We start from the raw sequence: 26,592 nt of genomic DNA on the forward strand, positions 1-26,592 counted from the left end.
AATAAAATACAAATATATAAATACACGTTAAATAGATATGTTTGTTAAATTTAACCTTCACGTGGCCAGACTGAGAAGGTTTGGACGTGTCCAGAGGAGAGATAATAAATATATTGGTAGAAGGAAAGAAGAAACCAAAGAGGAGGTTTATGGATGTAGTGAAAGAGGACATGAAGGTAGTTGGTGTGAGAGAAGAGGATGCAGAAGACAGGGTCAGATGGAGGCAGCTGGTTGGCTGTGGAGACCCCTGAAGGGAAAAGCTGAAAGGAGGAGAATTTCTGAATGCCAAGCTCTCTAACACTACATGGGTCCAATCTTCTTGAGCCCTCTCTCTCTCTCTCTTTCTCTCTCTCTCGCTCACACACACACACACACACACACACACACACACACACACACGCACACGACCACGCACACACACACGCTATATTCAGGACAGACCATGTAACAGAACAGCTCACATCTGAACTCAGGTACTTAAGATTACAGTTCTCATAAGGACAGCCTGACCTGACTTGATGTGTGCACATACGCAGCTTACACACACACACACACACACACACACACACACACACACACACACACACACACACACACACACACACACACACACACACACACACACACACACACACACACACACACACACACACACACACACACACACACACCTAATAGTGCTCAACCAAAAACATTATTTTTTTACTGTGGAGAAATCATCTACAGACCCGTGCATGCAGGATGCATTTCATTCCTGAAGTACATGAGGGAGCAAATTTGCATCAGACTGTATCTTCTATGACTTCTATACCATCCAGGTCTTTGGTCCTGCATTACAGTACATACTGTACTGTGTTAGAAATAAAAAAAACATTGTTTCTAACGAGTAGGTGCATCCATTGGCAATTTTGTACGTGTATGAAACCGAAAAACAAAATTTACTCTGATGTTATTTCCAAAAACTATCTATGCATGACTGGAAAGCATCAGCATAATGTAATAATGAGTCTAAACATCCTTTACTTTTGAAAGATCTTTTTTTGTTTTAAAGAAATTTAGTCATCAAAAGAACACTACAAATGTATTTTGCTACTGCGCTCTAACATGAAGATCAAAAAAAAGAAGTTTAATGTTCCTGTCGATCCAAAGGGTTTGAGGCTTTAATTTTTTTCTCACACTCGAGGGTGGAGTGGGGTGGGGCGGGGTGGGTTGATGGGAAGATGCTGCAGGGGGAGGAACATTGAGAGGGAGGGAGGAGCCCCCTGGTCCTCTCCTTCTGATCTGATGTCTTGGAAAATCTCACTGAGAAGTTACCGCTGGGACCTTCAGGCTTCGGATTCTTTCTGGTTTGGGAGTCATTTTGGTGGAATATCCATGCAGAGACTTGTTATGTGATGCCTGCTGCAGTGCTTCATCTTCATTTCCAAGAGCGGTATGAGAAAAAAAATAAATAGTGTGTTCTTTTTTTTTTTTTTTTGTGGTGTAACAGTTGTGTGTCTCAGCTTTCATGGCCTAATAGAGTCCAGTGAGGTTTTTAAATGCTAGTTTTGAAGTAAATAAATGGATAAATATGTGTTTTTCAAAACCAGAACAAAGTAAGAATTTCATTTTTCAGAACTTGTTTGACGCATTTTCAACGTTACTCTCAGTCGTCATTTGTTTTCAAATTTCAAATGAATTTATATCGAATTTATCAACTAATTTACCTGGTTTCTTAACTTTTGACTTTGTGCAGTCCTGTCAGCGTGCATGGCCTGAAGCTAATCTAAGCATATCTCCTCAGGGATTAAATAGCTTCCTAATGAGCTTTCACTAATGTTCAGATCTCAGTACACGTTCTGTCAAGAAAGCCACAGCACATTAACAGAACTGTTGCTATAAATACTGCTACCATAAACCGCCATCCAAATTCAGAACATACTGTGATTCCATGAAAAGGTAAATCAAAACCTTCAAATAATTCAGACTTTCATGTAATTTTAATATGACACAGTGCAGTATATAAGTTTAATTCATTGTTATTAATTATGTGAAATTAATTAATCGATCTGGCGGACACAAATATACTGTAGCTCTCACAGTTTACATAAAGTCCCAAACTTCTGTCAAAAGAAAATTTGATGTGCATTTTAAGATGTAAAAAAATAAAAATTATCAGTAGAACAATGATTTAGAAATGTGCTATTACAGTATTTCCTGGACTATAAGGCGCACCTTCAATGAATAGGCTATTTTAAACCTTTTTCCATATATAAGGCGCACTGGATTACAAGGTGCATTGTTGACTTTTAAGAAAGTTAAAAGCTTTTAGGTGCGTCTTTTAATGCGGAAAATACTGTAATTGCTTTCTACCACTATTAACAAGTAAGTTAACGGATAAAACCATGTTTATTCGCTTTCAATAAAGCTGAACCTTTTGTGTCTTTCAGTACTATGAGGAAGTCTTCCAATGGGCTGGATCCTGGCATCAGATTGCTGGTCTTCCATCGTGTTTAGACCGGGGAGCAGTATGCAAAGAAACCGGTAAAACACAGCCCTTAGAGATTCCAGACGCACTCTGCCTGACAACCTGCAAACCTGAGAGCATGGATCCCACGCTACACAGAAGGACTCAAGACACGATGGCTTCCTCAAGCTTCGCACCACTTCTTCTTCTGGGCCCTCACAGCAACAACTGCAAGAAGCAGCACTGCTACCATGGCGTCAAAAGAAAGCTGCGGCCCAGACGGATTCTAGGCTTCCTCCTCTGTCTGGTGGCCGTCTGCATGTTCTGCTCATGGAGTGCCTTGTCGTTGGTGACAACAGTGGCCAAGGAGCTGGAGCTGGTGGTGGTGGAGGGCTCAGCAGAGGTAGGGGTGTCCCGAAGGACTCTTCTGCAGCACGACAACCTCTCGGCGACACCAGAGGATACACCGGTGGCCATGAAATCGTCTGAAATAGAGATGAATCACGGGGACTACCCAACAGACTACTTCAGCGTAGAGGACAGACGCCAAGGCTATGTGTTGCTTCATATGTTTGGCATGTTGTACATGTTCATAGCCTTAGCGATCGTCTGCGATGAGTTTTTTGTTCCTGCGCTCACTGTTATCACGGAGAAGCTGGAGATCTCTGATGACGTAGCGGGGGCCACCTTCATGGCGGCAGGTGGCTCAGCACCGGAACTCTTTACTTCAGTCATAGGAGTCTTCGTCTCACACAGTAACGTGGGTATCGGTACCATCGTCGGCTCTGCCGTCTTCAACATCCTGTTTGTGATCGGGATGTGCGCCCTGTTCTCCAAAGAAGTGCTGAACCTCACCTGGTGGCCTCTGTTCAGGGACGTCTCATTCTACATCATCGGCTTGCTCATGCTCATCTATTTCTTTCTGGATAATGAAATCAGCGTGGGGGAAAGCATCAGCCTGCTGATGTGCTACACCTGCTACGTGACATTCATGAAGTTTAATGCCAAAGTGGAGATTTTCATCAAGGGTTTACTGGGTAGCAACCAGGTGGACGAACTGGAGGCACCACCAAAGGTGAGTCTGATCATCAGTGCATCCGTTTGTCGATCCTTCCATCCATCCATCCATCCATCCATCCATCCATCCATCCATCCATCCATCCATCCATTTGTCCCTGACATGACTGTCTGCTATGAATGTGGACATGTTCTTGTATATAAGGTCTTACCTTCAATAACTAAGCTCAGAATGAAACAACTGCAGCTATTCATGTCGAGTCATCCACTTGTTATTACTTTTTGTTGTTACTTTTCGTAAACCAAACCCAGAACAGAGTCAAGAAAGGTTCTCGCATAAAACGGTCGCTGAACGCAAAATATAATGAATTTAGAATTTTTTGTACTTAGCTATTTGGTTATTTTATAATTTGAAGTACATCAAGTTCCTTACTAGAATAATAATAAGTTTTTTAAATCCTAAAGAGGCTAAGTTTTACAAAATTTCACTCTCACCACAGAAGCCCTTTGTCTTTATCGACCACTTTGACATAAGCCTGAATTTCCTAAAAGTCTATTTGATTTTTTCGGAAAATGAAATGAAATGTGATTTAAAAAATGACCCGCTGCTTGCATCAAGGAATTTATTCTATGGAAGCTGTTTTCCTGTCAAGCAAGATAATACGCATTCACTGTCTGAGTATCAAATCATTTTCTTATATAGACATGTGTGTCTGTTAAGATTAGACACATTTAAAATCAACGTCATAATTTGAAGGGGGTTTTTTTTTTGGAATAAATGGATGAAAGCATCCTGAGAGTATCCTGTGAATCAAAAACTGAAATAGGGAATAAATACTAGCTCTTCACCCTCAGGTCCCCTCATCTTTTTGTCCCGACATTGGAAAAAGATGTCTCTTTAATCAAGTGCTGTTTGTCCCTTGCTGTTATTTTACCCAATCACTTTGCAACCACTAAACCAATTACCTCACGTTAACTGTGAGAAGACGATGGGAACACGTCTGTCTGAGATTAATTTAAAGATCTCAGTGTTTATTGGAGTGTTATAAATGTGCAGTGAATGCATAGTGTGGGGTATATGATGGACACACACACACACACATACACACGTAGAAAAGATGCGCTGTTTTTCATGTTTGTCTCTCCTTTCCGTCTGTGTGTGCAGTTGGAGTCAGATCTGTTGCTCTCTGATGTTGTTATCACATATGGCGCTCAGGTGAAAAATAAAACTGTTGGTTGTTCTTAGCGCAGTTAGCCTGTAGCTTAGAGAAACATCGCCATCACCAGTTCTTCAGGGGTGCATAAACAGTTGCACAATATTTGGCTTCCTTTCCCTCCTTTTTAAGTCATTATACACTAAATACAAATTTCATTTATTGTCTTGTCTTACAGAACAATAAACTGAGGTCTTGTATTCCAAAATGTATAAAACAAGTTTTCTGGATTTAATACTAGTTGATAACAGTGCAGATTATTTTTACACTAGTCACTCAGGCCTGTTGAAGTTATATATGGTTGTATCTGTGTTAAAGCTCCTCCCCATGTATTCTAATTGTAACCAAGTATAGAATTAGAAAGTATTTGGTATATCCTGAGGTCTACTTAAAAAAACTCAAATTCTGAACTTTTAAATTTTATTATTTTCAAACAAATAAAATCTATATCCAGCTTTGAACCTAGAATCTTCACCTGTATCACCTGACCATCATATCCTACTTTACACATTATTTCACTTTAGAACCCATGTGTGTGCATGTGTGTGCGTGTGTGTGTTAAAATATGTATTTTTAAATATATATATTTTTCAATATTTAAGTTATTATATTATTATATTATTATTATAATATAATACAATTATATTATATTGTATGTGTATATATATATGTGTGTATATATATATACATAAATGTATATATATAGTATATATATATATAAATACATATATATGTGTATGTATATATATACTGTATATATATATACACAAACATTTGATTCTAGCAACATTTGTTTCTATATATCTATACACACACATATATATGTCACATATATGTCATTTTATATATACTGTATTATACACTGTATATATAGCACATATATAGCAAATTTATTTGTGAGTGTATATAGTATATATAACATATGTGTAGCATATATGTAATGCTTATGTATGTATGATATATAGCATACACTGTAGCATATAGCATAGAGCATTCCTCTACTTTTGCATCAGTTTTGCTGCACTACTTGACATTTTTGCCCTTCTGGGGATCAGATGTTCCTCAGGCTGTCTCACCTCAACCCAGGATCAGCTTTTCTCTTTCTGTCTGTCCGACACTTGATGTCCAACTGCCTTGCCCTCATGTGTCGGTAACTGCTAAATAATCCTCCGGGTTAATGCCCTCCAATCCCATTAGAGCCACTAATAATAGTCAGATGCTTCTGGAGAGAGCAGGAATCAGCAGATCACAGAAAAAAAAGGACTAAGCACTTGTCTCTTGGCATGCAGCCAACCTCATAACACACCCGGTGTGTATGTTTTGTGTGTGTGTGTATGGACATAAGGGCATTTTCTGCATTATACTTACACTTCTAACAGTGACTGTACAGAATAAGAGGGACAGAAAGAGCGAGAAAGAGAAGTTTCTCAGGTTTGGTTGCTCATGGCACGAAAGACGACAATCCTCACTGATCCCCTTATCAACTGCTTACCCACGGTGACGACAGCGAACATGCAGTACAGTACAGTATCAAAAAATGTTGAAACTGTATTTGCAGTTGTAAATTAATTTGGACTACAACACAAAACAGCTGTTTTACAGCTGCATGTGCTAATAATTACACCCTACAGTCTTACACTCTGCTTTTTACTTCACATTAACAAGATGCCTTAGTTTTTAGTCATTGCTATGAAAGTTCAAAAAGCAGCTGTGTGGCTATAAATAATAGAAACTGGCTGGAAATTTACTGACAGATCTGAGAGAAATAGTATTTTTGTGTTTTACAGATTATCTGATACAGGTTTTATTATAGTGTTTAAACCACGTTCTTTACAAGGTATTTGAAATCTTTAATCTGCTCATGACAAAAAAGTTAGAAAGTGGAGAATATTCACATTTATAGTTCTTCAAATGATTTCTGAACAGATTTGCTGAGAAAATCAAAGGGGCAAAGGTCACATTGGTGAGATACCTTTCAAAATTGTATTCAAAATAGAGACTGCACCGATTCACCAGCTGTTTAACTGCAACACATTTAGATGTCTGAACGACATTTTCTTCAAAAAATGAAGAAAAACATGTTTGTTTGCGACTGGGTGCTGACCGTTTGTTGTAAAAAAAAAAAGTTTTAAAATAGAGGTGGAAGGTGTTGCTCAGACTGACAGTCATTGTTCTAGTGAGACAGAAACATGGAAATCACCCAAACTGGATTTTCATATAAAGGACAATCCCTAACCCTAACCCTAACCCTAACCCTAAAATATAAGAATATATATGTATATATATAATATTTATATATTTATATTCTTTATTTATACTATAAGGGGTTTTAAAACAAAATAAATTACAATGGTACTCATGATTTATGCTACCAAAAAATAAAATCGTGTAATTTCAGATAATGTCATGTTTCACATTTCACATCAATATTACAGACTAGCTGAGGCAGCTCATCTTCCTCTCCCTCATGATCTTAAGGTTGTCATGCAATTTTTTTTTTGCGACACCCCATGGATCATGCGTTCCTTTTTCTAACGTGTCTGTAATGGAGTTCACCTCCACGTCACCAATTTGTTTTGAAGCCCATTCATTTTTTGTGAATCTGTTAAAAGGATGTCAGTGAGAGAGTGACTGAATTATTTTGAGTTAATACTCATAGGGAAGGATAAAGACAAAAAGGAATTTTTTTGTTGTTTATCTTTGGGGATCTTCTCCTCCTTTCAGCTTTTCCCTTCAGGGGTCTCCACAGCCAATCAGCTGCCTCCATCTAACCCTGTCTTCTGCATCCTCTTCTCTCACACCAACTACCTTCATGTCCTCTTTCCTTTGGAACTTAATCCTATTTAAATATATAAAAATATATAAAATGTGTACAACTATATGCATCTTATCTACTGGTCTGTTATTTTAAAGTTATTTTTAAACAATGCTTCAACACCGTTTGCTGTCAAGTTTTAGAAATATTTTGTCTACAAAAAACTTTCCTTTGCCATTGTCAATTTTTTAATTTCTGTGTAAAGTTTTTTTTTCTAAATTTATACACCTAATTCAGATTACAGCACTTGTTGTTTGCCATCTTATCTTAGATCTGTATCCACCATGTTTGTGTGTGTGTGTTTGTGTGTGTGTGTGTGTGTGTGTGTGTGTTTCAAATAATTTCAGACAACTAATGCCTTTATTATCCCAGTAAAAACATGGCACTATCTTTACGAAGCTGCAGAGACTAGTTAGTAACAAATACAATAGTCTCATTCGTCTATAAATCCCTTTCTCACACCAAATATTTTTTTCACAAACCATTGTTGTCCCACTGAAGGTCACGCGTGTGCATGTGTGTTTCTCTGTGCTGTATATCTCCTCTGAAGAAATGGTTGGTGTCGACCTTGGTCCACACTTGTAGAGTAGAACTTAACCCCTGCCTTATTGGTGCTGTGAGAAAGAGAAAACAGAAAGAAAATAGAGGGAGAAATGATGCAAACACACAAATTATGGGATAGCTGTGGGATTATAATGGGTTTTGAATTGAACTCGTGCTGTTAATGAATTATGAGATGCACACAAATTTGGTTTCAAGCAGTGATCCACATCAAACAAGATCTAGGCTATTGTTTTTGTAAGGGTTCATGTGTACTTTTATTGCTCTGTTGTTATTTACTGATGTTGTTCTAAGTAGACTTGATTGGAGGTTGGAGATATTTGGTGGTTGAAAATTAGCTCAAAACCTTGTGGGTTTTTTGAGCCTCGTGGTCCCCTAATGGAACACAGGGCCACCTCAAAATAGGTTATCTGTATAGCAATATTAGGTCAAACATCTCCAGGATTAACATGATTTGTGTTGGATCCTGGGAGATTAGGACATCCAAAACATCCATCAGGGTTAAGGATTGAGGCTTGAGAGTCAGCTCAAAGAGGACATGCCTGGACTACTTGGAAAATGTCAGAGACACAATCCAGAAAGGAATAAGAAGCTATCACGGCTTGTGTCATCAACAGAGGAAGTTACGGGCATTCAGAAATCATACTAGAAAAGGATGGTCTGATGGTATAGATGTTTTAATCATGACAGCACAAGAACAGCTTTGAGGCTCCAGATTCATAGACATGACCCAAGTAGACATGACCAAAGCTGCAGGCAGTGCAAAGACTGGAAAAACACATTTTAGTGTGTAAGATGTCACAGCATACATCAAGTAGCTTAACAAAGAGGCTCAGATGTGCTTCGGAATGTTCTGTTTGGGCTGAATATTGATTAATTCTCAAAAATTAATGGAAGGCACAACCAGAATTTGCTCTTCAAAGTCAAAGTCAACTTTATTTTCAAGTGTACCCTCTAAGCATGACATACAGCACAGATGCAGTCCTCTCAGACCCACGGTAAACAGGCAGTACAACAAGCAGTACAACAGGCAGTACAACAGGCAGTACAACACAGGCAGTACAACAGGCAGTACAACACAGGCAGAACAACACAGACGTGACAACAGGCCAAGATAGCTGAAAGCAGACGTGGTTACAAAGGTAATAGAAGCATTGAATTGTGGCTCCAGAAGGTTCCAGGTACAATATAGTCAGCAATGTCTCTGCCTTAGAAGAACTAAGATACTGTATAGACCCACAAAATGTCAGGGCTTTCTAAAGACCTATACCGACGGGCTTCAGGGGTGTAGGGGTGAAGGTAGTTGGGGGTCAGCATGTGTTTCTATGTGGGTATGCATATACTGTATATACTGTATGTCTGTGTATGTGTGCTGTATATGTAATGTTTTCTCTTGTTTTTCATGAAGGTGAATGTACCTGAAGATGATGAGAACAAGCTGATGGTGAGTTTGTTTTGCCTGGATATTTTTACACTACATTGTATGTCAACCTTGATTATAGAAAAATAGGTTTAGGTGCACTCTGAAAATGTAAACAGGAATATGTTTAAGCTGGAGTATGGATATGATGTGAATATATTGGTACAGGACTTACGAATTATGACTAATATCAAATGTCCAATATTAATGAACAAGTTTTTATCATGTTTATATTTTTTGTGATAGGCCAAACCGCGGCTTCAGAGGGAAGGCAGCTGTGCCTCACTACACAACTCATTAATGAGAAACAGCATCTTCCAGCTCATGATCCACACTCTGGACCCCCTCAGTGATGAAGGTACATCTAAGCAAACAAACACGTAAACAAACATGTAAAGAGACACACAAAAAAACTAAACACAAAAAATGAATCAGTGTCACCAAACAAGATATATAAAGTATACAAAGTGACATACGCATGTAAAATATGTTTCAGATAGTCGAGCACATTTGACTTACTTTGGTGAAGATTAGGATTAAAATATGTGCAGCTTTTGATTTTAAAAGTATTTATGCACAACGGCTTGCTATTACAGTGAATGAATTTATTCATTCAACCACTTTCTAAGAATCCTTACCAGTTTCTTCTAGTTTTTTCCTTTTTCAAGTTATCCTATTACAGAGCGTCTTCATACATTAATACGTTTCTTTTTTTTTAGGACGTTTCAAAGAGAAGGCATCAATTCTTCACAAAATGGCCAAGAAGAAGTGTAGAGAAGATGCTAACAATGCCAACGGCGTCGGTCAGTAGCGCTGATGTGATGTCAAAAATTAATTAAAGAATAAAACTACAATTGAATGATAAAGTGCATTATTACTCATAGTCATCTGTGATTTATTTCCAACAGTCCCTTTAATACATTCATTCAATAATCTTCATCCTCACGGGTTGGTCTGGACCTTATCCCAGCTGATTACAGAAAAGAGGCAGGGTACACCCTGGAAAAGTCGCCGGTTCATTCCAGGGCCCCTTTAATTCAATCATCGCTTTATTCCAAATCAAACCTATAGTTTATAACCTTAATGTAAGGTTTAAAATATTTGGCTCCGGGTATTTATTTGCATCTGAAAGTAATTGATACCAAGCATTAAGATATACCCTGATTTTTATCTATCAGATCCATGAAAAGAAAAAAGATACCTCTCTTGTATTGTTAAGTAAACTTTATTTTGGTCCAAGATCCCATTCTCCCATAAGATTTTAAACACACATGTCCAGCACTTTTTACACAAAAACCTACTGACAGACCAAGAAACAAATGGATTAGGGTGAACAACAGAACCCTTTTGGCTGGACAGAATGATTTAGAAGAGGAAGTAACTGCTTACTGCTATCATATGGAAACCAGTCTGAACTTATTTCAATATCAAATTACTTATTTTGCAATTCATCTATGATTTTAATCATTTTTTTATCAGCAACTTGTGGACTATTATAGCTGTTGTCTGATTCAAATACAGTATGATCATTTCTTAATTATAAGGTGCACCAAAGGGCTCTCATAGTAACTCTGTGGTATTTTTTGTGGATGAGTTCGGCAGTTTTAACAGTAAATTTTCTTTTTCTCCTTAGGAGCACTCTCCCAGACACTACCTCCAAGAAAAGACAATTGTAAGTTTCAGCTTTAATTTTAGTGTCATTAGACAACCACTGTTCATTTCACATGAATACTGTCTTACCTTTTTCTTTCTCTCTTCTCTCCTCCAGCTGATAAAAATATCCCCAACAGCACAAACGTTGCAGTGGAGGTCACACCGCCCATGAACGGTGTTGTAGGAGGAGATGAGGTAGAACTTTCATCTTTTCCATCTATTTGACAGGCTGTATTCACAACCATCATACAAAACGCTTATTGATGGTTATGCAAAGCTAAAAATGAAATAAAATGAACTTCTCCTCAGGGGGAAGAGGAAGAGGAGGATGAAGACCAGCCCCTGAGCCTGGCTTGGCCCGACACCCTCAGGAAACAAATCACCTACCTCTTCATTCTGCCCATTGTGCTTCCGCTGTGGTTCACGCTGCCTGACGTCAGGAGAGAGGTGACAATATGGGCATATTTTTTTATTCAAATCACACTGAATTATAAAACCATAAAGTCAGTGAAATATCTCAATAAAGTTTCAAAGTAATTTGGAGAAGTAGGGTGTAGTCCGCCGAATACATTTCAGAGGTGATCCAGAACGTTATATGCAATTTCCTCCGGGATTAATAAAGTATCTATCTATCTATCTATGGATCTGGAATTAAAGTTATATGAGAAATGAGAAATCATTTTATAAGTGAGGATCGTTTTATCCTAACGAATAAAACCTATAATGGTTTGACAAAAGCAGTAGCATCTCTATAATATCTACCAGAAATCAAAGTTTGCTCTGTGTCCAAGCGCTGTAATAGTCCAGGTGTGGTAATCTAGAACATCCTAATTTATAGAACCCCAGGAAAATTTACCACTGTAACACAACAAGTAATACAACCAGATTAAACTAAGATTACATTTTTGATTAAACTTTTTATTCAGTTATGTGTCAAATCTGAAAATTAGGTGAGTAGGTCATTAAATATTCATGTGAATTCAAATTATGTTTCAATGACTGTTTGTTTTTGTTTTTTCAGTCTTCAGAAAAGTTCTTCCCAGTCACTTTCCTTGGCTCCATTTCTTGGATTGCTTTCTTCTCCTACCTGATGGTGTGGTGGGCTCACCAGGTAATACACACTGCACACACACACGGGTCACATATAGCCACCCTATGGTGTCCGTTAGGCTATTTCTGAGGCCTGTCCTGTGAGAACGCAGCAGTCAGTGCTGAATGTGTGACCAAAAGCAGCTAATCCCGTCTAATCTGCCATGATCCACAGCCAGGTACACTTGTGAGGCTCCATTTTAACGGTGCAAACGCAAAGACAGGCATTAAGCAGTTGGACAATTGTGTTCAAGGTCACAGAAGAAACCATTTTTTTTCTTTGTTTGTTTGTTTATTTGTTTGTTTGTTTCGCTCCCGTTGCTGCAGATTATGCACACAATTGATTTGTGAAGTGATGGCAGGTTATTAATCAGTGTTTAATTACTATTGTTGAATCATTCATCACATTCCTGGTGTCATACCTTTTAAATTCTCTTCCAGGAGTATTAAAGATGCAACTGATCAATGTAATAACTGTTGTATGCCCTTACTGTCTCACTGTAAACCATCCTTAACAATTTACGTTTGCTTATATGGATGCAGGAATCATTCTTCTCTTCATCACCTTCCGCTGGAGTTTGATTTTATGTTTTTTGTTTTAATATATGAGATATAAAAGGGCCAAAACCTGGATGAAATTTCTAAACTGTGTGGCTAAAATACAGTATTTTCCGCACTATAAAGTGCACCGGATTATAAAATGCACGGGATTATAAAGGCGTATTAGATTATAAAGTGCATCTGCGAACTCATCTTCAATGAATGGTCTATTTTAAAGCTTTTTTATATATAAGGCACACTAGATTATAAGAAATTGAGAAAATTAAAGGCTTTTAGGTGCGCCTTATAGTGCGGAAAATACTGTATTAAAACTGAGATCTTGTTGTATCGAAAGCGTTCACTGGGGTCTACAAAAGGGGGTGCACATAGACCAGATGTCCACACACTCGCAACAACATGTTACACTATATATCTGTCCATTTATGAATGCATTCCTACAAGCAATGCAGAACGGTCATGTGACCTCTCCTGAGTCAAGTCCTGAGCAGCTTTCTCTTCCTCTCAGGTTGGAGAAACTTTCTGGGTTACAGAAGAGATAATGGGTCTGACCATATTAGCAGCTGGCACTTCAATCCCCGACCTGATCACTAGTGTGATTGTGGCACGGAAAGGCCTCGGCGACATGGCCGTGTCCAGCTCTGTGGGCTCCAACATTTTTGATATCACTGTGGGGTAAGTCTACCAACACTCCCCAGGTTTGAATCTCCCAAATAAGTCTTCTCTGACGTATTTCTTTCTACTCATCCTCCCTCCAGTCTGCCTTTCCCTTGGCTCCTCTACCACATCATCAACGACTTTAAGTCAGTGCAGGTGAGCAGCAACGGCCTGTTCTGTGCCATCGTCCTCCTCTTCCTGATGCTCCTCTTTGTCATCATATCCATCGCGGCTTGCAAGTGGAAAATGAGCAAGTTCCTGGGCTTTCTCATGTTCCTGCTGTACTTCGTCTTCCTCATCGTCAGCGTGATGCTGGAGGACAAAATCATCGTCTGTCCCGTCACCATCTGAGAAAAAAAAAAAGAACTGATTGTCAGAAAGCACAAACTAAGTGTAATAACACACACATGTACTGTGATTTCCTGCAGCCGAGGAAAAGCTCATACAGACACAGACTGTCTCTTGTATGTTACACAAACGTGACAGCTGCACGCAAACACACACACACACACACACACACACACACACACACGCACACACACACACACATACACACAGTAGATATAAATTGACAAAGGTAATTAGGCATTCAACAGGGACTCTGTTTGTACCATGTGATTATATATGTTGATTAACAAACTGCCAGGTATGGATATTTATAATGAAGGTCAAAAGAGATTATGTCACAATGCACAATTTACCTCCACTCCTTGTGTAATCAGCTTCCAAGTGACGCCTGTGAACTGAAAATGGGGGCTAAACAAGACCCTAATTAAAGGCAAGCAAAACCCTAAAAAAAATAGGCAGCAGCTGGGACAGTCCATAACACACACCTTTAGATTGTAGCCCTGCCTCCAACCACTGCAATGTTGATGAAAGAAGACGTCCAACGTCTGCACAGTTTTGCGATTTCAGAAACTGTATGTTGTATTTAAGCACCATATATCCTGCTTTATATTCAATTTATGACATCTATATTACAACACACTGAGGGATAAATAGTTGAATTTGAAATTTTATGAATTGAGCAAAGACTAAAATGGTTGTGCTGGGGTTGTAAAAGAGGAATTAGGGGCCAATAAATCCTAATTCATCCCTGCTGGAGCTCCTGGTCTGGTTTCTTGGTTGATTTCAATGTTTTTAACACATGCCTATCTAGACATTTGAAGTGTTTAAAAATCTAAGGTTTAAATGGCATCAGTTGTTCCTGAGCATAACCACAAAGAGCCAGTGAGAGAGATACCCTGGAGAAGCTGATAGCACTACCTAGAAACCAGGCTACTGGTTTGAGGAACCAGTAGCCTGCATGCAAGCGAATCACACATACTTACTGCTGAAAACCACTGACAGGATAATCACAGTAATATATTGTTGAGTATGATGCATCATATTTTAACAAACCTTGCAAAGAGGGTATGTTTGAAATTGGAGAGAGCATCTGTCAAGTTTCTCCAACGCGATGCAACTTGTCTGCAGCGTGCAGCTGGAGCCTGGCTAATCGTGTTGCCGTGCCCAACACTATTCAGATGTGTGTAACTGTTATTATTGGTTGTCACAGAAAACCCTTGTGAGCTTGACATCAGCAAATGATGGACAGAACATTAGTGATCATAACTAGTTTACTTGTTAAACTGATTTTTTTTCTCTCTGAATCATGATTCAGAGATAAAGACTTTCTAATGTATTTAGAAAAAGAAAAATTATCATCACTCATTTTTTCTGTAATGTTTTCAACTGTACTGTAATGCCACACACACACGCACACACACACACACACACACACACACACACACACACACACACACACACACACACACATACATGTAATTTTTTTCTCATTTTCCACAACCATAGGCCTTTTATATTACATCAGAAGAAACAAAACTAATCTGGTTAATGTTTTTCAGCTTCACATATGACCTCATATTTTGTTTGACATGATGGCTAAAATCTTTGGAGACTCTAAAAACTACGTTTTAAATTACAGTGAGAAGGTCCATATTTTTTATTCGAAAACAAAATATAGACAGTGTTTCATATTGTTACATTTGTGTATTTTGGCAATTTTATTTTTGGACCCATCTTCCAAAAGAAAAAAACCCCATATAATTTCATATCATTAACACTCCAGACGTTTTGGAGAAATACGCTATAAAGGGACAGCAGATATCAATTATTGTTCAAAAGTTGAATACATAATAACCTTATAACAGTTAATTTATGTAAGACTGTTTATTACCACTTAACCATTATCAGTGTTTTAGTATTCCATTTGTTACCAAATAACACTCAGTTATACTTGGGTCTCAATTTGCGTATTATTTCCTCCTCCTTGCTGTTTCAGAAACTTTTTTTTTAAGATAACTGGACTTGATATTCCTGTTTAAATAGCCACTGGAGAAATAGATAACATTCCCACATTTTTAAAATTTTGAATTTGTGTCACAATCCAAGCGTTGTTTTTTTTTTAAATCTTCGTTTCGTAAATGAAAGTTAATTAATGTTCAAATGAATATGCAAATAATTTCCAAAAAATTTACCCCAGCTATCAATTGATTATTTTGCAATGATAACAAAAATGTGTTTGATTTGTGTTTATCCATTTGTATGTGTATAAGTTTTTGAAACCTGTATATAAGCACCAAAATGTAAAACTAGTTGACCTCATTACAACTTTAATTCTTAGACTGCAGATTTAACCTGTCTTTGCAGCATCATTTCAAAAAATTTTCTTGCTTTGACAAATTTTGTGAATGTGAGAAATGTATGTATGGGTGGATGTATTTAAAAATGTCCATGTACTGACAAATGGTAAAATGCTTTTGTATTTTCCTTGTACGTTATGCAAGAATGGAATTATATTCATGTACTACTTGAATTGTGTATTATAATGTAAAAACATATATCATTTATCTCTGTATAAAGTGCTATATGATTAAATAAATGAAAACTTAAATTTTCACTGTTCGAAGTTGGTGGTTGGTTATAGGAGTGATAAACCCAAAGGTTCAAATTGAAACTGATGATATGAACTCAAGTTTCATGAAGGAGATGTTGATAGTTACTCTAGTAAGACTTAAAAGGTATATCTAATTGTAAAATAAAAAGATCATCCATCATCTTTAAAGTGGAATTCTAAATCAATACTATCATCTCGTTGTGTTTCTATAATTATTAGTCATACAGAATGTTAAATCACAAAAACGTGGGGGTTAGGTCTCCTCACCTACTCCCTCATACTCCCTAACTGCACCAATCAGATATGCAGTCTCATTCATCATGATGTGATCTGCTTTACTTTAACACAAGCCTCTTACGGTAGCATGCATGCATGGCCCGCTGCCATGATCAGTGTGATGCAACAGGGATTCACTCGACACTTCAGGAGAATCACTAAAGGTCGCAGTCACCTGTCTGCTTCTGTTTAGTGAAACTCATTTTAAAGCCAGGGCTGACCATTCATCCTCATTCAGATGAAAAGTCAGGTGAGTTTCAGAGACGACAAAAAAAATATTTGTTTCTCATGCTTTGGTCATATGCATTTTACACTGAATGTCCTTGTCCTCACGCAGACAAGGTCTGGCTGATAAAACATAAGTTTGCATGTTCCCTCCAGGTTCTCAGGATTTGTCCCACCTCCCAAAAACATGCAGCTTAGGTTAATTTATCACGCCAAATTGTCTGTGAGCAAGCATGGTTGTTTGTCGCTCTGCAATGAGCCGGCATCTCATCCGAGGGTGTACCCTGTTACACACCTGTAGCAAGCTGGGACAGGCTCCAACGACCCCTGTGACCCCACATAAGCAGAAGTGGTCATGAAGGTGGATGAATGAATGAATGAATGAATGAATGAATGAATGAATCAAACAATCAATCAATTCATTCATCAATTAATCATTTAATCAATGAATGAATGAGACGAACTCAACCAAATACATGACTGGTCTCGTTACGTCTCTGTTATGTCATACTGAAGCGAGGGGTGGCGCTAGTGAGCTGAACACGTTAATATATGAGCAGTAGAAGAAGAAGAAACCGGAAGCTCCCGGCTGTCAGTGTTATGAAAGCTCTGAATCTCTCCTCCACTGTGGAGTCATTTCATTTGCTCGCATATGAGGATGGATATCTAAGGTAATATCATGGAGCCGTCGGAATCAGGCGGTCTGGATGATCCAGAACCGAAGCCGGAGCTTTCTGCTTCGATGAGGGCTAAAATCGAGCGGAACCGACAGCGGGCGTTGATCCTCCGGCAAGCCCGGCTGGCGAGCCGTCCTTTGTCCGAGGTGGAGGGCGCAACGTCGGCCAAAGTCTCCAAGACCATCGACTCTGGGGCCGGCTTCTTCATCGAGGAAGAGGAGGACGGACTGGAAGAGCAGAGGATCAGGAAGGTTGTGCACCAACCAGGTGTGTATGCGCTTTGTGATTGGGAGTGTTTGTATGATTAGATGTTTAGCCTACATGTGTGTGACATCTGCTGTGCTTCCAGCTCCGTTGCTCCAGCCAGACTACCAGGTGTGTGAGGACTGTGACAAACCCTTCATGGACTCTTACCTCAGCAACAGCTTCGACCTGTGTGTGTGTGACAAATGCAGGTAGACAGTCTCCCCCTGTCTGTCTTTGTGTTTGTGCAGTTGTAAAGTGAAACATGATTTGCCAGAATCTCTAATATATGAGATATTACTAGGACGACCCAAAAAGATTTATGTCTCATTGAAAATATTGTGTCTTCCCTGAATTCCATTATATTTATGATCTCCTTAACTCAAATGAAAAATCATTATCTCATCGCCTCCATCCATCCATCCATCCATCCATCCATCCATCGTCTTGAAGGTGAGAAACCTGTAATTGTCTTGTCTTCAGATTCTTCTCCCCCTTACGGGTCATGGGTTACGCTGTAGCTTACTCCAAGCTGACTATAGGTGAGAGTCGGGGTACGCCCTGGGCTGGTATGGCAGCACATTGTCGGGTCTAAACAACCACTCACATGCTCACACCTATGGTCAGTTTGGAGTGATCAATTTAACTATATTGCGTATTTTTGGAGGTGAACGAAAGCAAGGGAACCTAGAGAGAAAGTACAAACTCAACACAGAGAGAAATTAAATCTCAGGTGAGACCCCTACCCCCCCCCCCCCCCCATTCACCTCCAGGCTGAGTCTAGTCAAATATCCATCTTGTTAGGATGTTGAGAATACTGCAGTGTTTTGCTGTGAAGCTCCGTAGACTTCCCTTGACTGACTTTCCCTTGACATGGGAATGAGTGAATAAGAACTGAATTTAAAGTTTGAGTGCTGACCCTTTAAATTGCTAATAATATTGATGTAATGAGCTAATTTTAAAAAATGATAGATTTGGTTCGTGTTGCAGATGTCTGATTAGCACAAGGTGTAAATCATGTGTAATATGCTAACTATATTTCACCGTAAATTGACTTGATCACCTGCATTAACAATGAATCTTCCCCACCCACCAACTCAGAGACAATGAGAGACACAAGTTGATATCCAGAACTGAGGCCAAGCAACATTACCTGCTGAAGGACTGTGACCTGGATAAGAGAGAACCTCCACTCAGGTTTATACTGAAGAAAAACCCTCATAACCCACGCTGGGGCGACATGAAACTTTACCTCAAACTTCAGGTACTCAACGGATTATGTGGATAAAATTTAAAAAAAATATTTTTGTTTTGTTTTCAAATGCTGGTCAGTTATTCTCAGACTTGTTAGTTGAAGTATGGTGTTGTTGGGTCGATTGGAGACAATTGTTTTTAAAAAAAGAAATATCTTAAACAATTTACTAAATGGGGTAAATTTTGCAGTGGAACAATTTTATTTGAGTAAATTTGGTTGCCATTAAACTAATAGTTATGGAACTGATTCATCATTATAAACAATATCTAGTAATATAATTATTAATACATTTAATGGGGAATTAATGACCAACTGCAGTCAGTCTCAATCACTGGTGAAAAGAGCCACGCAACCAGCCTTTAGAACAGTAATTATGAACAAAAAATGGGGGGGTGTACCCCTTTGAATTTTAGTGTGTCTTAGCAAGTGTGAGCAGACAATCTACATAGAGGAATTTATAACCCAGCTGTAATATTGCTCCCTAGGAAATGCATTTTCTCCACTCTCTTATTTTCTGCCCTATCAGGCTTTAGATCTTACGTACATGCCTCTAAGGCTCACTAAAACAGTTTTCTTTGTTTCAAGCTTTAGACCATGCAAGGCCCATCAGTGTGTTCTAAGGGTCTAACCTCTGTCTTGGGTGCATGTGTGTGTGGCCAGGTGGAGAAGAGATGTATGGAGGTGTGGGGGTCAGATGAGGCCCTGGAGGAGGCCAGAGAGACGAGGGAAGAGAACAGAGAGGTGCAGAAACAGAAACGCTTCAACAAGAAACTTAAAGGTTGGTGAACGACTTGAGACAATCATGTAAACGTATGGATGCAAGATTATTGGCAACCTGATCAACACTGTTCATGTTGTATGTGTGTGTATTAGAGCTGCGTAGGGCAGTGAGGAGCAGTACATGGACCAAAGATACCAGCATTCACCAACATCAATATGGACCAGAAGAGGTGGTGGATCCCGAGGAGGACCTCTACAAGAAAACCTGCACAACTTGTGGACACGAACTCAACTATGAGAAAATGTAGAGGATTGAACACCGTTCCATCTTCATCCTGCCACGAGTTATTTCTATTTAATAAATGGACAGATGAATTTTGTTTTTGACAAAAGATGGGACAACACACGTCAAACAGAATGCAATGATGTGCGACTCCTGGCCAACCGAAATGCAGTTTCATCACGGTACAAAGACATTTAAACTTGAACTGGTAGTTTTAAGTTGTTTTAATGAATGAGATGCTAACCTATCGCCATCTCTGTAAAGATTCACTTGTCTTTTGAAATGTGTACTTGCATAAAATGTCACCAATGGAAAGGTAGTGTTAATTTTTTTCTGTCAGAATGTGTCCATGATGAGACCTGTTTAATTGGCAATTTTGATTGAACAAGGAAATTAGTGGGTTAAGTCAATATTTGTGAGCAATAAGATTTATTCATGGAGACTTTGGAATGTAGCTCCAGCTTCAGTCCCCTGTGAAAGAACAAACTGCCTCAATTCACAACTATTACAAAAACTTAAAAGGTTTGACCCATGCTTATAATTCACAGGTTAATATTTAAAATATTTGTAGGCAGGGTCATTGTATTAGTGTTGCAATGAATTAACAAGTGTGACTTCTCTTGCAATTCTCAATATTCAGTGCCAACGTGTAAAGTTTAGTCCACAAAAGGGGGTTGGCGTTGTGGTGCAGGGGGTAACGCCCTTACCTCACAACAAAAAGGACCCCCAGGTTCAATTTCAGTCCAAAGATTGAATGTTCTCCCACCTCCAATTTAGGTGAATTGCATCACACCAAACTGTTGGTGGGAATGTGTGTCTTTCTCGACCTGTGATGAGCTGGTATCTTATCAGAGCTGCGCCTTGGCTTTAGCCCGTAGCTGACTGAAGGCTCCTCAAGACCTTTTCCAGCAACCGTGCAGTTGCAGCACTATCTTCTCCCCCTTTGCCCTCCTTCCATCTCAGAACTACAGATGCATTTCAGGAAAATGGTAGATTTTCTTTCCACAAGTTGTGAGGACAGAAGACATTCCTAAGTATGTTGTGGCAATGAAATGTCCCATTTGTATCCATTTCTTTAAAATCGTAAAAACTGAATTTAGTAGAATTGCACTTCCATCTAGTAAGCACTTAAGTCTAGACACTTAGTTGCTAGTCAAATTTGCAGCCATAATTTTAATTTCAAGTTTCCTTTGTTCAACCCACAGATTTTTGGAGTCTATGCGTCACAAACCAAATATATTTAAACACAGCATTTTAGTGGAAGCCTATTCTTTTTGGAAAGTCACTTCAGTTTCTTAGGCAGAAAAGAGCTCAAACAAAGCACACCAATACCATATACCAAAAGGGAACTTTAATATTTAATCATAATTTTACAATAATAAAGTTAAAATTCAAAGGCTCTCTTAACATCAGGGGTATTGAACACAAACGTATCCTCCTTGGTGTTGACCTTAACGTCTTCAATCTCTGCCTAGAAGGACAAGGGAAAAACAATTGGTCAAATGCTGCAAACTGAACATAACTGATGCACTTCAAGGAATCATTTATCTTCATAAAAATAAGCTTACTTTAAAAACAACTAGAAAGCACCTTTGAGCATGAAGTTAGACCTTAAATGCCTTTGTCTACTTACATCACCAAAGTACTTCTCGATAAGGTTATGTGCTGCCTGGTACACCATATCATTGTCATGGTTTTGCAGCATCTCAATCCGGTCCAGTCCTCCCAGCTCCTCAACAAATAAGCTAAGTTTCTCCGTCTCACCCATCTTCTCTGCAGCCTGAAAAGATGAGTGAAGGAATCCCATCACAACCAAGTGCAGCATATTTGAGACCATTTTGTAAAAAAAAAAGTTCTTACCATGAAGATGTTGTTGATGGCTTCCAGTATTACCAAAATGACCTTTGCATCTTTGACCTGCAGCAAGTTGATGATTGCCTCTAAAGCTCCACTCCGCACCAGAGTGACCACCTGCTCCACAGTGCCCCCGCTGGTGAAGTTTGTTACTGCCCACACAGCCTCCCTTTGAGTTTTGAAGTCACCCTAAGATTGAGCATCATTATTCATATGTATCTGGGATGTAGCATCCATTCATGAAGGAAGGCCCACTATCTTGCACTAAAGGTAGATCTGCAGCACCTACTCTTTCCATTTAGAAAATTCAAACAGCTACCAAAATATATGTGAGCACAGCCTAATAATGTACATGACTAAAGCAATGTCAAAGGTAAAATATGAACTCAAACTCCCAAAATACTTGACACCAAGACTTCTTTTGAACAAAAACATCACAGGACAGATAAATCACACTAGCAAACCATGCTATACTCACATTTATGAGCTGGTCTACCAGACTGGGGAGCAGGCCACCGTCGATAAGCTGTTGGATTTGCTTACAGGGTCCTGCAGCAATGTTAGACAATGTCCAAGCTGCCTCCTTCTGTACACTGGCCTTTGGGTGCCTCATCAATTCAGGTAGGATGTTCAAAACTCCAGCATCAACCACCATCTGGGTCTGAACATCCGAACCACTCACTATATTTCCAATGGCACGCAAAGCTGGGGTCTACAGGTTGGAAGGCAAATAAAGGACATTGAGCTTTACTTGTCTTAAACATTACAATGTATAAGGTTTGGTTGTATGGTGCATTTAAAGGACACCTTGTAGACCTAAGAAAAACTACCATGACACAAAGTTGCTTGTGGCTCAAGAGCTCCACCAGCCGAGGGACAATGCCGGTTCTCACTACAACATCAATACGGTCATTATCACCATCTGAGAGGTAGGAGATTGCCCAGCATGCATCTGACAAGATGTCCTTATCACCAAGATGCAGAAGCTGTATCAGAGATGGAAGCATCTGAGAAAAGAAGACTGTAGATTAGGCATCTCAAAGCTTGGAATGAATGCAGGCTTAATGAATAATGTGGGTGGGAAAACTGTCAAAACAGGATTTTAATTAGCCTCTGTCACTTACCTGCTGGACTGCTGACAACGGAGGACACGGACTCTTATTTCGACACAAGTTTGATAATGTCCAAGTAAGATTCCGGAGGTAGCCAACCTAGATTGGGATCAACAAGACAGTCTTAAAAATTAGGATTCTGTCCTCAACACGTCCATCCACCTTCAACTGTTTATCTGGGGCTGGGTCACAGAGGCAACAGTCCGAGCAGGGATGTCCATACTTCCTTCTTCCAACACCTCATCTAGCTCTTCCAAGAGGAATCAAGGAGTTTCCAGGCCAGCTGAGAGAAATTCTCTCCAGTGTGTCCCTGGATTTTGGAGACCTCCCAGCAAGACATACCCTAAACAACTGCCCAGGGAGGCAACCAGAAGGCATCCCAAACAGCTGGCTCCTCTTGACATAGAAGAACAGCAGCTTTACACAAAGTTCCTCCCTGGTGACTGAGCTCATTCTCTAGGGGTGCACCCAGACGCTAACAGTGTCTTCTTTGGCCTCCCCAAACCCCTACCAAACCTGGGTTTTTGCCTGCATGACCACACACCGTGGTACCCCTGGCCTGCTGTATCCATCAGCTGCCTCTGGAGTCAGTTACCAAAGCTCCACATGACTTTCCGCTTGACACCATTCATTACTTCCAGCATCCAACCCTGGGTTTTAGGGTTGCAGTTAGGCCAGACAGACACTTTGCAACTACAGCTCAAAGTGAGAACAAGGGCCACTCGCGCTCAATGTCCCCAGGCTCCCCCAGGATAGGTGAGAGCTCCCAGAACTGGGAGAACGATTAAGTCCCCTGTCAGAGCACTATTCAGTCCTCCTCCCAGGAACTCCAAGCCCTGGAGTCGACCGCCACCCAATCCACACTGCACCCAACCCTATGGTCCCCTCAGCAGGTGGCAAGACCATAAACATTTATGCTCCTGATCCCACAGAATAGCTTTGAGAGATCAGGGGTAAATGGTCTTTAATGAAACTTGTTGGTTTTAATTTTGAAATGACTTGTAAAGTTTTACTTACTGGCGTGTCTGGAGAAATGCGACCCAGTAAGGCGGGGATAACATTGCACTCGATCAGAACGTCTCGATAAGCTGGTCCATCACCTGTTAAAATAGCCAACAACAGGGAAGATACCCGAAACGCCGTTTGTCACCAGCCTCTTTAATTCAAGTCTTGACTGAGTAGAACATTCAATTACAGATGGGCCAACAGAATATACAGTAACACCAAAGTCTTGTCCTTTTTGAAACCATCTGACAATTTATCTGCTCTTGTAATCCAGAGTCAAGTTTAAGCATCACAATTTAAAGCTGAAGTGATTTTACCTGCAATGTTTCCAAGAGCCCACACAGCCTGTTCACTGATGTGCAACAATGGTGAGGACAGTAAGGAGATGAAAGCGGGTACAGCCCCATTTTCCACCACCTGAGACAATCATTGAAGGCAACACATAAAAGCTTGAATCCAACTTTGAACTCAGAAATGTTCAAATTTGAGGTACAAATAATCTTAGCAACAACAATTTAAAATCATTTTCATCCCATCACATGTTACAATTGATGCTTCACAACGTGATAGATACCTGCTGAGTATGCCAAGATGTTCCAGACGCAACATTTGTGAGAGCCCAAGCTGCTTCAAACTGCAGAGTTGGCTCATCATACATCCCCAAGAAGGACACGAAACGGGACAACAAGTTTGCATCTATGATCTCCTTCAGAGGGGGGTTACGCTCCTGAGAAAGGAGCTTCCTGAGGGAAGGGTGGTGAAATGAAACCCAACATTTTATTGAAGTTGCACCGCTGGGTTCAATGAATTAAATTTTAAATAATCATTTATTGCTTAGCAACGGGTTACTGAACCACTGAGCTACAACCCATATATTCTTGTGAAGCCAGATGACCTTGACTTTTGATCCCAATGATAAACAAAAGGGTGGTGCGCACAGCGAAAGGAACATGGTTATGTGCATGAATTGCTCTGCTTAATTTTTTTGGGTAACATTTGAATATGCATTCCAAATTTCAACACAATATTCACACCCTTTGTTATTCAGCTCCTTCCTGTCCTCACCTGGCTGCCTGGCATCCTCTGGTTTGAGACTCCCTGCAGTCGCTGTTCACGTCTCTAATTATTTCCTCAATGGATAAAGTTGCCACCTAAAACAGACAACGTTAGAAGCCGAACTAGTCTGAAATAAATGGATACAGGTGATTATGAACACACCATCTCGTTAGAAGCGTAGTCTGTGGAGAGGGCATCTTCATCCGGGAGAGATGACAGCGTTATATTTCTCCTTTTAAGAAAACTGTCATGCTTTTGAGCTTTGCGTAGCTCCACGCACTCAGAAATCCTTTTCTCCCTCAGTTTCTGTGAGAAGTAAAAGGTGCAAAGCGACTTTTAGCATTACAAGAAATAAGTTTGTAAACTCACACATCCAACTTACTGTTGGATCCTTCCCCTTGTTTTTGAATTTAGAGAGCCGCTCGTCTGTCACGTTCTTGGTGGGCATGATGGCTTCTTGATGTACGAGGGGGAAGACGTCCTCAACGCTTTAAAACTTCTCGAACGTTCCACATGGAGGTTATAAGAGAGAGAGGTCACAGGTGAACCTCGTCACTTGTGATTGAAGTCATGCCCCTACGAATACATCCAATAATAGTGAAACTGGTCTACAGCCAATATACCAACGCTGCACCATTTAGCATTCCATTGTTACACTGATCCAAACACCGGTTTGAAACACGTAGTGATGAATTGTTCATATTTTATCAATTCAATACGAAACTTTGACAGGACAGGAAATAACAGAATCACTTGACTTCACTTTTTCCTTGGACATATTTAATATTGTATTATTGTATTAGTATTATTTATGCTTCTGTATCAAATTTTTTAATCACATTATATTATCAAGGAATTCCATAATTAATGCTTCAAAAACAATTTGAGAGGAAAGATGAAATGAAAGCTAAGCTAACCAGGCTAGGCCCTACTCTCTGTCTGATGCAGATTGGGACAGTAGATGGCAGCATGACACACATTTCATTCCACGTCTGTACAGGCGTTAAGATGAATGTGATGAAACCTTAAAATGCTGCTAATGACAATTTATTTCCGCTTTTAACTTAATTTAAATTGCTTTATTGGATTTTTATTTGATATTTTGTTTAACTGCATTATGTTGTTGGTTTTATGGTGCGTCTGTTCTGTTTTTATCTAGCTACTGTGCAGCACTTTGGAAACCTTGTGTTTATTTAAATTGTGCTATATAACTAAAGTGGATTGGATTGGATAATGATAAGACATTTTGGATCCTATGAATTACTTTACTTTGAGTTTGTATTTTAATAATAGCCAGGCTGCAGCATAACTCACTTTCTGTGAATCATGTTTGCATTTAATTGTTTTAATTTAATCACATCACAGTTTAAAAAAAGGGTGAACCCAAAGAAGGAAGCTATGGATGAAAAAATCAAAATTAAGAAAAGGCAGAAGGTGAGAGAGAAAGTGAAGTAATTAGTAACGAAGTTGCATTTTCCTCCAAACAACCAGGAAGGG

General features: G+C 39.4%; 3 protein-coding genes across 3 annotated transcripts; 2 read left to right on the forward strand and 1 right to left on the reverse strand.

The window, feature by feature from the left end:
- Window positions 1-1,209: 1,209 nt before the first annotated feature.
- slc24a2 (solute carrier family 24 member 2) lies at window positions 1,210-15,131 on the forward strand. Its single transcript, XM_068321281.1, has 11 exons — window positions 1,210-1,432; window positions 2,430-3,521; window positions 9,462-9,497; window positions 9,720-9,831; window positions 10,193-10,276; window positions 11,107-11,145; window positions 11,242-11,321; window positions 11,436-11,573; window positions 12,148-12,237; window positions 13,282-13,448; window positions 13,532-15,131. Exons 2-11 carry the CDS (start codon window positions 2,586-2,588, stop codon window positions 13,779-13,781), a joined length of 1,932 nt encoding a protein of 643 aa, XP_068177382.1. The 5' UTR covers window positions 1,210-1,432; window positions 2,430-2,585; the 3' UTR covers window positions 13,782-15,131.
- A 2,336-nt stretch (window positions 15,132-17,467) lies between these two features.
- Window positions 17,468-20,377, forward strand: xpa (xeroderma pigmentosum, complementation group A). The gene is made up of 5 exons (XM_068322076.1): window positions 17,468-17,834; window positions 17,917-18,022; window positions 18,912-19,074; window positions 19,726-19,843; window positions 19,939-20,377. Exons 1-5 carry the CDS (start codon window positions 17,570-17,572, stop codon window positions 20,091-20,093), a joined length of 807 nt encoding a protein of 268 aa, XP_068178177.1. The 5' UTR covers window positions 17,468-17,569; the 3' UTR covers window positions 20,094-20,377.
- A 1,075-nt stretch (window positions 20,378-21,452) lies between these two features.
- kpna7 (karyopherin alpha 7 (importin alpha 8)) lies at window positions 21,453-25,585 on the reverse strand. Its single transcript, XM_068321282.1, has 12 exons — window positions 25,478-25,585; window positions 25,258-25,401; window positions 25,105-25,190; window positions 24,614-24,782; window positions 24,357-24,456; window positions 24,052-24,134; window positions 23,047-23,133; window positions 22,753-22,929; window positions 22,401-22,634; window positions 21,929-22,111; window positions 21,702-21,848; window positions 21,453-21,539 (listed from the first exon to the last, which is right to left on the reverse strand). The coding sequence occupies exons 1-12, from the start codon at window positions 25,541-25,543 to the stop codon at window positions 21,453-21,455; spliced, it is 1,563 nt and encodes a 520-aa protein (XP_068177383.1). The 5' UTR covers window positions 25,544-25,585.
- Window positions 25,586-26,592: the final 1,007 nt, after the last annotated feature.

Source organism: Antennarius striatus, chromosome 8 (assembly GCF_040054535.1).
Source record: "Antennarius striatus isolate MH-2024 chromosome 8, ASM4005453v1, whole genome shotgun sequence".
In the NCBI taxonomy this organism is placed as follows: Eukaryota; Metazoa; Chordata; class Actinopteri; order Lophiiformes; family Antennariidae; genus Antennarius; species Antennarius striatus.

Bases quoted from the DNA above. Each gene is read 5' to 3' on its own strand.
- slc24a2 (XM_068321281.1), top strand. From the start codon at position 2,586: ATGGATCCCACGCTACACAGAAGGACTCAAGACACGATGGCTTCCTCA. The intron at 9,832-10,192 runs GTACATCTAAGC...CTTTTTTTTTAG, and splicing joins GGACCCCCTCAGTGATGAAG to GACGTTTCAAAGAGAAGGCA. The intron at 10,277-11,106 runs GTCAGTAGCGCT...TTTTCTCCTTAG, and splicing joins TAACAATGCCAACGGCGTCG to GAGCACTCTCCCAGACACTA.
- xpa (XM_068322076.1), top strand. From the start codon at position 17,570: ATGGAGCCGTCGGAATCAGGCGGTCTGGATGATCCAGAACCGAAGCCG. The intron at 19,075-19,725 runs GTACTCAACGGA...GTGTGTGGCCAG, and splicing joins AACTTTACCTCAAACTTCAG to GTGGAGAAGAGATGTATGGA. The intron at 19,844-19,938 runs GTTGGTGAACGA...TGTGTGTATTAG, and splicing joins CTTCAACAAGAAACTTAAAG to AGCTGCGTAGGGCAGTGAGG.
- kpna7 (XM_068321282.1), bottom strand. From the start codon at position 25,543: ATGCCCACCAAGAACGTGACAGACGAGCGGCTCTCTAAATTCAAAAAC. The intron at 25,402-25,477 runs GTAAGTTGGATG...TACTTCTCACAG, and splicing joins ACAAGGGGAAGGATCCAACA to AAACTGAGGGAGAAAAGGAT. The intron at 22,112-22,400 runs GTGAGTATAGCA...GCTCAATCTTAG, and splicing joins TGGTAGACCAGCTCATAAAT to GGTGACTTCAAAACTCAAAG.